This window comes from Octopus sinensis, linkage group LG14 (genome assembly GCF_006345805.1).
Source record: "Octopus sinensis linkage group LG14, ASM634580v1, whole genome shotgun sequence".
NCBI lineage: Eukaryota > Metazoa > Mollusca > Cephalopoda > Octopoda > Octopodidae > Octopus > Octopus sinensis.
The window spans coordinates 67,756,470-67,770,321 of NC_043010.1; the positions used below are offsets into that span (position 1 = coordinate 67,756,470).

Consider the following 13,852-nt stretch of genomic DNA (forward strand, 5'->3'; position numbering starts at 1 on the left):
TTCTTGAAACTAATTCATTTAAAAAAAAAAAAAAAAAAAGAACAGCAATAATAAAATACCTTAGATCATCATCATCGTCATCGTTTAACGTCCGCTTTCCATGCTAGCATGGGTTGGACGATTTGACTGGGGACTGGCAAACCAGATGGCTGCACCAGGCCCCAATCTTGATCTAGCAGAGTTTCTACAGATGGATGCCCTTCCTAATGCCAACCACTCCGAGAGTGTAGTGGGTGCCTTTTAAAGTGCCACCGGCACGAGGGCCAGTCTGGCAGTACCGGCAGCGGCCACACTCGAAAATGGGTGTTTTTTACGTGCCACCTGCTCAGGAGTCAGTCCAGCAGCACTGGCAATGACCTCGCTCGAATGTATTGTTCACCCCAGTAAATAACTGGTACTTATTTCATCGACCCCGAAAAGATGAAAGGCAAAGTCGACCTTGGCGGAATTTGAACTCAGAACATAATGGCTGACGAAAAACCGCTAAGCATTTCGCCCAGCGTGCTAGCGATTCTGCCAGCTCTCCATTCCATTTGTTAAATTGCTGCATTTTTTTTCAATAAATCATCATCATTCATTGTTTTGCTGTCCATTTTTCCATGGTTGCATGGGTCAGATGCAGTTTATTGTGGCAGATTTTTTTATGCTTAGATACCCTTCCTGTCACATGTTTCCAAAGCAATAGGAGTGGCTATGTGGTAAGTAGCTTGCTAACCAACCACATGGTTCCGGGTTCAGCCCCACTGCATGGCATCTTGGGCAAGTGTCTTCTGCTATAGCCCTGGGTCGACCAATGCCTTGTGAGTGGATTTGGTAGACGGAAACTGAGAGAAGCCTGTCGTATATATGTATATATATATATATGTGTGTTTGTGTGTCTGTGTTTGTCCCCCTAGCATTGAATGACAACCGATGCTGGTGTGTTTATGACCCCGTCACTTAGCGGTTCGGCAAAAGAGACCGATAGAATAAGTACTGGGCTTACAAAGAATAAGTCCCGGGGTTGATTTGCTCGACTAAAGGCGGTGCTCCAGCATGGCCGCAGTCAAATGACTGAAACAAGTAAAAGAGTAAAGTGTATCACCAGACAAGTTTTTTAAAAATACTGCAAATGAGTAACATTCATTTACAACAGTCATACAGTGTTAAGGCAAGAGACACAAAGATACACACATACATACAAATATATGTGTATGTATGTATATATATATATATATATATATATATATTATATATATATATATTCTTTTACTTGTTTCACTCATTTCATTGCGACCATGCTGGAGCACCACTTTTAGTTGAACAAATCGACCCCAGGACTTATTCTTTGTTAGCCAAGTATTTATTCTATCAGTCCGTTTTGCTGAACCGCTAAATTACGGGGACATAAACACACCAGCATTGGTTGTCAAGCGATGTTGGAAGGACAAACACACACACAAACACGACGGGCTTCTTTTCAGTTTCTGTCTACCAAATCCACTCACAAGGCTTTGGTCGGCCCAAGGCCATAGTAGAAGACACTTGCCCAAGGTGCCATGCAGTGAGATTGAACCTAGAACCATGTGGTTGGTAAGCAAGCTATTTACCACACAGCTACTTCTGCGCCTATACATATACATGTATATATATATGAGGTAGAATAAGAAATAGAAAGTCCTTCGTACAATATTATATTTGAAAAAAAAAATGAATAGAATGGCTTTTCTGATAATTTTTCCACTTTAATAACGTCTAATTGTTAAAGTGGAAAAATGATCAGAAAATTCATTTCTATTCATCTTTTTTTTTTCAAATATGTATGTGTGTGTGTATAATGTATATATATAGAGAGAGGTGGGCAATAATGTGGATAAGCAAATTAAATATAACAGCTTGGGTTTGATAGACAAAATGTGTATATGTGAGAAAGAGACATCAGTCTAAGCTTGAATCATTAGAGTGCTACTAAGTGTTTTCTATACTTAGAATCTCTGGATCTCATCTGTTGACTATATATGTATATATATCTGTAAATATAATATGTGACAATTATTCAGTAGCCATGATAAAACTCCAAGTTTCCGGTCCAACATCTGAAACTCAGAGTTTTATTATGGCTACTGAATAATTGTCACATATTATATTTACAGATAAATTCTTCTATTTACATAATATTGAGGTCTTTTTCATTTTTTTGTAGTCTTACCATTTCTATCAATATATATACATACTACACACACACATACTGGTATCTTTGTTTCCATCTACTAAATCCACCACAATGCTTTGGTCGGCCCAAGGCCATAGTTGAAGACACTTGCCCCAACTGCCATACAGTGAAACTGAACCCAGAACCATGTGATTGAGAAGTAAACTGATCACCTAATTGTATGTTAATTTTCCTCTTTAACACAGCACAATGCTCTCTTTGTTCTTATTTTTACCAAAATGTTACTAATTCTTCGTTATTCTTCACAGCTCCCTCAACTATCTCCGTCATTTTGGATCCTGTTCAAAAAGTTCTACCGATGACCTTAAGAATTATATCCGTCAGTTAACGACTCATCAAAATTTTATATGGTTTGCTCTCATGAATCTCATCCAGGTAAGGAGAAGACACCTATGCAGCTACAGTGTGTGTGTGTAAACCTTCAGAATATTGTAATACTTATGTTTACCAACCGCAACTATAAATACATTTATCCAGCAATATTTTCTGTCACTGGACACCAGTATGGCCTGCCAATCATAATGCTTTTCTTCTGAACTGTTGGATTATTTTCTGTTGTATATTTGATAGGGGGAACCTTTCCCAAAATATAATGAAGGTATTAAACAAACTAAGTTTTGCATTGCTTAAAGATTTTTTCAAAAAAATATATTTCGGGTTTCCATGACATTAAGTAAACAAGATTCAAATCTCTCTCTCTCTCTCTGAAATTAGTCCATCATAGATAACTTTTCCTTAGAGAGGAATTACACACAAGACACTGAATTCATCATCATCGTTTAACGTCCGTTTTCCGTGCTAGCACGGGTTGGACGGTTTGACCGGGGTCTGCACCAGGCTCCAGTCTGATCTGGCAGTGTTTCTACAGCTGGATGCCCTTCCTAACGCCAACCACTCCATGAGTGTAGTGGGTGCTTTTTACGTGCCACCGGCACAGGTGCCAGGGGAGTCTGGCAGCGGCCACGATCGGTTGGTGCTTTTAACGTGCCACCAGCACGGAAGCCAGCCAAGGCGGTGCTGGCATCGGCCACATTCGGATGGTGCTTTTTACGTGTCACTGGCACTGAAGCCAGTCGAGGCGGCACTGGCATCGGCCACGTTCGGATGGTGCTTTTTACGTGCCACCATCACAGGTATCACAACTACTATTTCCATTGATATTTATTTCGATGTTTATGTACTTGACTCAATAGGTCTCCTCAAGCACAGCGGGATGTTCTGAAATCCAAGGTACCTCGAATGGGCAGGGGCTATGCGGAACTGGTGCAGTTGTCAATTTTTGCTCCTGCTGCATTCAGCAGACTTTTAGGATTTGAAAGCTATTTTGGAGCCAGTAAACAATGGCCACCATCTACCAATGCTTACCAAATCCATAACTGACGAACCAGTATTATCATAAATGTGAGATAAACCCCTCTTAGCATAGTTTTGATCTCTGCTCCCTTAATCCTCTTCTTTATCTCTTTTACAGGTCTTCCATTGTCATTTCAACAGCAACTTCTTTCCATTATTCTTGGATGTCATACTGGGAAAAAACGGCAATTCACTCGGAGCTCTGCTACTTGGTATGTCTGTAACCACAGTCTTTTTTTTATTCTGACAAAAAACTGAAAATCTTTGAATGTCTTCACCCTGTTTTACTGTCTTCCTGGTATTGCAGGAATAGCATAAATGTGATCTCTACCAGATTCCTGTTAAAGTGCTAGAGCCCCATGTTAATAGGGTATTAAGAGCACCATCCGAGTGTGATCGTTGCCAGAGCGGCTATCTGGCCTTCGTGCCGGTGGCACGTAAAAAACACCATTCAAATGTGATCGTTTCCAGCATTGTCTTACTGGCACCCGCACCGGTGGCATGTGTAAAAGATTCGAGCACATATAAGCACCCACTACACTCTCGGAGTGGTTGGCGTTAGGAAGGGCATCCAGCTGTAGAAACTCTGCCAGATCAAGATTGAAGCCTGGTGCAGCCATCTGGTTCGCCGGCCCTCAGTCACACGTCCAACCCATGCTAGCATGAAAAGCGGACGTTAAACGATGATGATGATGAACAACACACGAAGACAAAGAAGATAAAGTACTAAAACTAGATGACTGATCATGTTGCAGCTTTGTAGTCAAAATGTATTTGGGACTCATTGTTAATAACCCCCGCCAGAGCTGTAGTTTATTTTTGTCTTTAATTGAAAAAGAAAAAATGGATTTTTGTTAAGAAACAAGTGTGTAATGAACCCAGCACATCATCTTTCTTCTTCTTCTTGAGACAGCATTCACCCGGGGTGGGTTGAGCTGGCTTCATTCATCCTCAATGCTGCATCTCTCACAAACTCCGACCAGACCTGGCGATTTGAGGCTAACGACCGCATGATCTCCAACCACTCCTTATTCCAGCGGCGAACACTGTAGATACGGGGGCCTAGGTTGAGTTCCAGATCAGCCTTGACTGTCATCAGCCAGGTTTTTCGTTGTCCACCACATCGCTTTTGCCAACCCTGAAGGGGAGCTGGGGCAATTGCTTCGTCTGGTAAATAAGCAAGGCTGAAACCCTTTGCAATTGAGGAAATTACTGATGTTTCTTCTTCAGGCAAAGACTTTACCCTTATGTAGACAATGACAGTGATTTTGGACAATCAAACTGGCAAAAATAGGGAGGAAAGTTGCAATTCAAGCGAACACATATGGTCGTTGAGAGATAGGTCTATCATTGTTATTCTCCTGAATATTTTTTGTAACTCTGCCCACTAGTTTGCCTGCAATTGTTAATCTTGAGCTATGTAGGGAATTACTTATGTTTATGCTCAGGGGCCTAGGTCTGAAAGCGTTAATGAATTTAATTGGGGTATTTTAACTCGGATATTTATGCATGCTCTGACAGCAGATCTAGGGGTTCTGTTATATTTCTCTTGTTTTTTTTTTGTTTTTTGTTTTATGGCACTCTGTCAGTTACGATGACGAGTGTTCCAGTTGATCCGATCAACAGAACAGCCTGCTCGTGAAATTAACGTGCAAGTGGCTGAGCACTCCACAGACACGTGTACCCTTAACGTAGTTCTCAGGGAGATTCAGCATGACACAGAGTGTGACAAGGCTGGCCCTTTGAATTACAGGCACAACAGAAACAGGAAGAAACAGTGTGAGAGAGTACAGCAGGGTTCAACACCACCCCCTGCCGGAGCCTTGTGGAACTTTAGGTGTTTTTGCTCAATAAACACTCACAATGCCCGGTCTGGGAATCGAAACTGCGATCCTATGACCACGAGTCAGCTGTCCTAACCACTGGGCCATTGTGCCTCCACTTCTCTTGTTTACTTACAAAGAACAGAGTAATAATTCAGACAGGTGTGTTGTCTGTGGTTCAATATACTTCTCTCGTTTACTCGCAAAGAAGAAAACTCAGTGGTACTCCAGGCAGGTGAGAAGTCTGTTTATTCCAACTGAAAAACACAAGACTGTAATAATAACATAAACCAAAAATCAAGACACCTTGTGAATGTTCTCACGAGTTCCAGAACTTTGAATTCTATTGGCTGGTGATCTCCACAACAGGTTCACCAAGAGCAAGAAGGCTGGGTAATTATCCATAGACAGAAACTGAAAGAAGCCCATTGTGTCTACATACATATATATAAATGTTTTGCTGTGTCTTGAGAAAATGATTACTTCAATAACAACAACACATGCACAGGTTCAATTCCACTTCTTTACTGTTAGTTGGGACCATCAAGGATGGAGAGTCAGGACTGCCATTGATGGAAAGCTCTGGTGGACCTGGTCAGCTCTGTGCATGACGATGTCTCTGGAACCATTAACTTTATTGTGGGGATCAGTAAATATCAAATTAGAAATAATTAGATATTTGATGACTAAGAGGAACATATTAGTTAATGACTAATAGTATTTCAATTACTTCACAAAGTATGGGCAACAACTCTGGACATGTTTCTTTTTTACTGTGACCTCATCAGCAAATTCTAGTTTGTTTGTTTTTACCTCTGCCAAAGGAGGTTATGTTTTCATCGGTGTTGGTGTGTCCATCTGTGTGCAAAATAACTTAAAAAGATGTGAATGGTATTTGATGAAACTTGCAGGAAAAGTTGGTAATGACACAAGGTACAGATGATGAAATTTTGGTAGTTATCTGGGAATTTTTATGGATTCTTGAAGGATTTTTCATTTGTTATATCTACTTTACATGAAGTATTACAATGTTACGTTCTTTGATTATCTCCCTTGAAAATATGTTCATCATTTCCTCATAACCTATGGTGGCATTGCTGTTTCCAAAGTTTATTTTCGTTTCTCTATTCGTAATTTTACTTGCGGATCTATCTTAACATTCAAGTTTTAGGTAATTGTTGTTTCCTTTTAGTTGTATGGTGAAACTAGCTTGCTGTTGTCATTGAAGTATTATAACTGCTTCAGATGATTCCTGTTTTTAAAGGGTTTTTTTTTAAAAATCATATGACTGTGTTATTTTTTTTAACCCCCACCAAGGAGGTTATGCTTTTGCCGGCGTTGGTTTGGGAAATTGGGCGATTTTCAGCATGTGTGTATACAGGTGGAAATGAGCTGCTTGGCGGAGGTCTGGCTCTCCGAGTGCTTTTCTAGTTTTTCTTCTCAGTTGTTGCTTCCAGTGCTTCCTCCAACCATTAATGTTTTGTTTCTTTTCCAGGGGTCTCTTTCGTGTTCCCACACATCAACAACCTCTACTTTTTGTCCCTTTGCCGACGGCACGGAGTCTATAGAGTGGTTCTCCTTATGTTTGTTATGAAATTTCTATTGACCCTAACAATGTGTGGCATTGGTTCCAATTGTATCTGGGCCATCTGTATCTATATTGCAAGGTAAGTTCTTCTCACCATCTCTCCCTCTCTCTTTTGTATACATCTGCTCATCATCGTTATATTTACATACACTTCTTCATGGAAATTCTTTAGCATAGTGTCTCACCGTTTATTATTTGCCATTTCCTTTGTGAGATTCTATCCCTTGAGACCAACTTTCCCTTCTCCTCACATTTTTGTCTCCTTCTTCTGCTTAACTTTCCATTTCAATGGCTTTGCACATTTTTACCCAAGTGTCATCCTCTGTACACACCACATGCTTATAGCACTGCAGTACGCTAGCGTAGCTGGAATGTTGCTGCCCAGGTTGGCCCTTCCATCTTCCATTCTTGGCCCCCACAAAAAACACACATTGCCTACAGCAGACCCAAAAGTGGTGCCTCTTTAACAGTGTTGCCTGGGGTGGACAGACCCTACTGCCCCCTCCCCAGCTACACTAGTGCTGCAGTACCCTGTCGTACAAATTACATCCTTTTAGCATTTAAACCAGTGATATCCAGCCCAAATAATCTTCCTGTTTTATGTTGAAACTGACCAGATCCTGCCTCTCACACCTACCCAACAATGTCATCCTAAAACTAAATTTCCACATCAAGCAAATTTCAAAGCTATGAGGTCATGCATGATTGATTTAAAACAATGTGAATAAATAAGGATTACATTTGACAGAGTAATCTGAATGCCAAAAGGGCTAAATGAGAACAAGTTTTTTATATCATCAGGAAAGTGGGGGAGATCTAAGCATGTAAAAATAAACATATTGGGTGCAGGAGTGGCTGTGTGGTAAGTAGCTTGCTTCCCAACCACATGGTTCCGGGTTCAGTCCCACTGCGTGGTACCTTAGGCAAGTGTCTTTTATTATAGCCACGAGCCGACCAAAGCTTTGTGAGTGGATTTGGTAGATGGAAACTGAAAGAAGCCCATCATATATATGTGTGTGTGTTTGTATGTCTGTGTTTGTCCCCCGTACATTGCTTGACAACCGATGCTGGTGTGTTTATGTCCCTGTAACTTAGCGGTTTGGCAAAAAGTGACCAATAGAATAAGTACAAGGCTTACAAAGAATAAGTCCTGGGGTCGATTTGCCCGACTAAAGGCGGTGCTCCAGCATGGCTGCAGTCAAATGACTGAAATAAGTAAAAGAAAGAGTAGAGATATTGCTCATATGAATTAGAAAAAGGAACTTTGAGTATTAATCCTGTAGTATTTAAAACCCATATAGTCTCCCTGTTTTATGTTCAAACTGGCCATTTCCAGCCTCTTACACCTACCCTACAATGTCATTCTAACACTAAGCAATCACATCCTTGAAATCTCAAAGATAATTCATGATTAATTCAAAACACTATGAATAAATAAGCATTACATTTCACTAAGCAATCCGAATGCTAAAGGGGTTTTAATGTATCCTTAATATTTCAGCAACCGTGTCTTCACAGAAGGGACCTGTAAGCTCCTCAACCTCGTCGTCAGCGATCTGGTCGATGAAGACTGTGTCATACACAGCAGGCATCAACCGGTGTCGGCCCTGATCTTTGGAACTGTGGCCCTTCTATCAAAACCAGGTCAGACACTGGCACCCCTCCTGGGGACATGGATGTTAAGCTGGCAGACAGGTCAGTGATAATCTCCTTTCTTTTTTTTACCATTCTCTTTTCTTTTGCTTTCTCTTAAAAAAAACTTTTGGTGCCAAATTAATTACAGTTCAATCAGTCTTTCTGTTATCTTTTAGTTCTTTCAGTCATTGGGTTGCAGCCATACTGGAGCAATGCCTCGAAGGCTTTTACTTAAACAAATCGATCCCAGTACTTATTCTGTCAGGGCGGCGAGCTGGCAGAAACATTAGCACGCCGGGCAAAATGTGTAGCCGTATTTCGTCTGCCATTACGTTCTGAGTTCAAATTCCGCCGAGGTCGACTTTGCCTTTCATCCTATCGGGGTCGATAAATTAAGTACCAGTTACACACTGGGGTCGATATAATCGGCTTAATCGGTTTGTCTGTCCTTGTTTGTCCTCTCTGTGTTTAGCCCCTTGTGGGTAGTAAAGAAATAAGTACTTATTCTGTCAATCTCTTTTGCTGAACTGCTAAGTTAACCCTTTCATTACCAACCCGGCTGAAACTGGCTGAAACAAGAATTGAATCACTGTCCGGCTATGATGAAAAGACATGTGTCCAAGATGCCATGCAGTGGGATAGAACCCAGGACATCGTGACTGCAAAGCAAACTTCTTAACGATTCAGCCATGCTTGCATCCACGAAGGAAGTGATGTACTGGCATAGCTGTGTGGTAAAAAGTTTTCTTCCCACCCACATGGTTCTGGGTTCAGTCCCACTGTGTGGCACCAAGGGTATGTGTCTTTTACTACAGCCTTGAGCCAACTAAAACCTTGTGAGCAGATTTAAGTTAGTTTTCTACTTGAGTCATGTTAACTTATAAGGGCCGGTTTCCCGGTTTTCATAGCGTATATATATTCTCCACCAGTTCCTCACAGGTTTACTCATTTTTGCCAGCTGAGTGGACAGGAGCAACATGAAATGAAGTGTTTTGCTCAAGAACACGGGTCACCCAGTCCAGGAATTGAAACTGCAATCTTACAATCATGAGTCCAACACTCATAAGCCACACACTTCCACTGTGAGTGGATTTGGTAGATGGAAACAGAAAGAAGCCCATCATGTATGTATGTGTGTGTGTGTGTGCATGTGTATCTTCCATGTGTGTTTGTTCCCCCTCCCACTTGACAACTGGTGTTTGTGTTTTTACATCCCCTTAGCTTAGCGGTTCAGTGAAAGAGACTGACAGAATCAGTTACTAAGCATAAAAAATAAATATTATGGTCAATTGGTTCAACTATAATCCTTCAAGGTGGTGCCCCAGCATGGCCACAGTCTATTCAAAGTTTGTGTATTTACATCCCGTTAGCTTAGCGGTTCAGTGAAAGAGACTGACAGAATCTGTTACCAAGCATAAAAAATAAATATTATGGTCAATTGGTTCAACTATAATCCTTCAAGGTGGTGCCCCAGCATGGCCACAGTCTATTTAAAGTTTGTGTATTTACATCCCATTAGCTTAGCGGTTCAGTGAAAGAGACTGACAGAATCTGTTACCAAGCATAAAAAATAAATATTATGGTCAACTGGTTCAAGGCTGTGCCCCAGCATGGCCACAGAAACAACTGAAAAACACAAGATCTTAAACATTTATCACAGCAAATATGGTCCTTCTCCACTCTTTTTCCTTCACCGAAGGAATGTTGGAGAACAGATGTTCTAAATAGTTTCTTTTGCTTTCTCTCTTTTTGCAGGTCACGAACTGTTCACAGCCGCGTCCAGCGAGGTCCGGTCATCTGATCTGAGTTCAGACCCAAAGCACCGAATCGCCTGCTTCAACTTACTTGTTTACATCCCCATGGTGTGTGCCACATTCCAGATGCTCATTTGGCTCCTGAAGTTCCGTCTTCACGGACATCGACTGCACTGGATCAAAGCTGTTCGCTCTGGATCCTCATCTTTAGCTGTATAAGAACACTGGCTAAATTCATCTGTGTAAATGTATAGGGGCGGGGTGGGTGGGTGGGAATTATCATTCACATATACTCAGAGGTTGTATTTGGAGAAGGACAAATAATATTTTTTTTTTGTGTGTGTATAACTATGTATATACATATGTGAGATAGAGAGAAAGAGTGAGAGAAAGAAGGGATGAATGCAAGGATATCAAAATATTGTATAAGGCAGCTACTAAAATAAAACTGCTTTGTATAGACATCAATTTTACGATAGTCTATTGTCTATTTATTTTTGTAATGGTGCTAGAGGGCTGCCTTCACATATCTTTCTCTCTTTTCCAAATGGTGCAGCCCTTGTGTCATATTTTCCAGCAAACTACTAAATTTCTAAATTTCTCATAGGATTTATGGTCTTTCAAAGTCATTCCCTGAGACTCGGTCATCATGTAGGTGCAGGCGTGGCAGAATTGTTAGCACGCAGGGCGAAATGTTTAGCAGTATTTCGTCTGCCGTTATGTTCTGAGTTCAAATTCCGTCGAGGTTGACTTTGCCTTTCATCCTTTCGGGGTCGATAAATTAAGTACCAGTCACGCACTGGGGTTGATGTAATCGACTTAATCCATTTGCCTGTCCTTGTTTGTCCCCTCTGTGTGTAGCCCCTTGGGGGCAATAAAGAAATAAGAAACATTAGCATGCCGGGCGAAATGCTTAGCGGTATTTCATCTGCTGTTACGTTCTGAGTTCAAATTCCGCCGTCGACTATGCCTGTCATCCTTTCAGGGTCGATAAATCAGGTATCAGTTACACACCGGGGTCGATGTAATTGACCTAATCCCGTTGTTTGTCCCCTCTATGCTTAGCCCCTTGTGTGTAGTAAAGAAATAAGAAGCTTGCTTTTCAACCACATGGTTCTGGCTTCAGTCTCACTGCATGGCACCTTGGGCAAGTGTTTTTTTTCTATAGCCTGAGGCTAACCAAAGCCTTGTGAGTGGATTTGGTAGACGGAAACTGAAAGAAGCCCGTTGTATATGTGTATGTATTTGTGCATGCGTCCGACGGATAAGTAATAGGTTTACCAAGAATAAGTCCTAGGGTCAATTTCTTTGACTAAAACTAAAGAATAAAACAATTGCAGCGTGGAAGGTGTTTATAGGCCATTTAAGAAACACACAAAAACCATTAGATTCACTTCAACATTTAAATTTAATTTGCCAAATAAATGATCACTGATGCAGCGCAGAGTTTTGTCTGTGAACAGGTCGCGGTCTCAAAGCAAAGAAAATATTTTGACAAATTAAATTTAAATATTGAAGTGAATCTAACAGTTTTTGTGTGTTTCTTAAATAGCTTATAAACACCTTCCACACTGCAATTATTTTCATTCCAGCACACGATCTCAGATCAGGTCACTTGCTATGCAAGTACATCTCTGTAATAAAGAATAAAAGTATATCATAATGGCCTGAAAAATTCAACTTCAATGCCAGAAAATACGAAATCTCCTGCAGAGCAAAACGTTTGTTTCCGTTCCTTGATCTTAACTTGACTTCTTATTTTATTAGTTTGTTCATCATTGTCGACGATGACCAAAGATATCACCTGGGAGAAGATGAGGCGCAGTATGTCCAGGTATGGCTGATCCGTCTGGTGTGCGCTTGGAAGGGCTCTGGTGGTTTGCTTGGATTGAAGGCAAGGAGTTAGCTCTGGGCTTGTACAGTCCACCTTTTCTTTGTGCCCCTGCAATACTGTTTTGTTCATAGGAGGTAGAACTTATGTTGGTGCAGCTTCCCCAGGTAGGATGATCTTATGGTTGCATTTTCCAAGTTTTTGGGGGGTGGGGGTTGATCTTAGAGGTCTTCTTCAGTGAAGCTTTCGTTGAGTCATTGAGAAGAACCCATCTTTTGATTCTTTCCCGTGTCAACTGGAGCTGTGACCTGTCAATGCAGAGGGGTAGCAGCTTGACCTGGAGAAACACCCTGATCTCTGCACCCTGTCGAGTAACATTACTTCACACATCGGGTATTGTCTATATGTTAGACATGGCTGAAGCCCACTTAAGGGATATCTCTGATCATTTAAATAGATAATACATACATACATACGTGTGTGTGTGTATATATATATATATATATATATACACACACACGTATGTATGTATGTATTATCTATTTAAATGATCAGAGATATCCCTTAAGTGGGCTTCAGCCATGTCTAACATATAGACAATACCCGATGTGTGAAGTAATGTTACTCGACAGGGTGCAGAGATCAGGGTGTTTCTCCAGGTCAAGCTGCTACCCCTCTGCATTGACAGGTCACAGCTCCAGTTGACACGGGAAAGAATCAAAAGATGGGTTCTTCTCAATGACTCAACGAAAGCTTCACTGAAGAAGACCTCTAAGATCAACTAAGATTAATTTTCTCCTGTTTACGGAATTAATCTTTATTTGCGGTAGAAGCTTTGGCTGTTATTTCTAGTGGGTGAATGGCCTATTATAGCCGTTCCTTAATGGTTAATGTTGAACTTAAAAATGGTCTATGACTATTTAATTTTTTCCCACTGGGCCGCTGGTGGCAATAAAATTCTACAAAATTTCCCTTGCCACCCTATATTGATTAATTATGAATTTTTGGTAGTTCCGTAATGGAATCGACGGCTGATATTTATTTGCTGCCGATAAATTTGGCGCGAGTGCGACGATTTGAAAATTTTAGGTCAGATATTGCCTGGCAAGATTGGTATGCCTCGTGTAAATATCTGTTCCGACTTGGCTATTTCTTGCTGAAGAATCCGAGGGCTTATGGAAGATTGGCTTGATTTAATTTAATCAGGTTAGTTTACCATTAAACAGCGATGAAACGGTATACCGTACAAGAAATTACAGGGTAAATGTTTTTTTAATTTTCTCCTGTTACGGAATTAATCTTATTTCTTTAGAGGTAAGCTTTGGCTGTTATTTCTAGTGGGTGAATGGCCTATTATAGCCGTTCCTTAATTGTTAATGTTGAACTTAAAAATGGTCTATGACTATTTAATTTTTTCCCACTGGGCCGCTGGTGGCAATAAAATTCTACAAAATTTTCCTTGCACCCTATATTGATTAATTATGAATTTTTTGTTAGTTCCGTAATGGAATCGACGGCTGATATTTATTTGCTGCCGATAAATTTGGCGCGAGTGCGACGATTTGAAAATTTTAGGTCAGAATTGCCTTGGCAAGATTGGGTATGCCTCGTGTAAATATCTGTTCCGACTTGGCTATTTCTTGCTGAAGAATCCGA

The 13,852-nt window shown here is 40.8% G+C and overlaps 1 protein-coding gene across 2 annotated transcripts in view; it reads left to right on the top strand.

Moving 5' to 3' along the window:
- The window catches only part of LOC115219279 (transmembrane protein 180), a 31,238-nt gene extending 20,399 nt beyond the window's left edge, over positions 1-10,839 (top strand). For both annotated transcript variants that reach the window (XM_029789441.2, XM_036509186.1), the window contains exons 3-7: positions 2,461-2,587; positions 3,684-3,777; positions 6,884-7,055; positions 8,478-8,671; positions 10,367-10,839. In XM_029789441.2, the coding sequence (XP_029645301.1) occupies positions 2,461-2,587; positions 3,684-3,777; positions 6,884-7,055; positions 8,478-8,671; positions 10,367-10,584 (805 nt within the window). In that variant the 3' untranslated portion in view covers positions 10,585-10,839. The remainder of the gene's footprint in view (positions 1-2,460; positions 2,588-3,683; positions 3,778-6,883; positions 7,056-8,477; positions 8,672-10,366) is intronic.
- Positions 10,840-13,852: the final 3,013 nt, after the last annotated feature.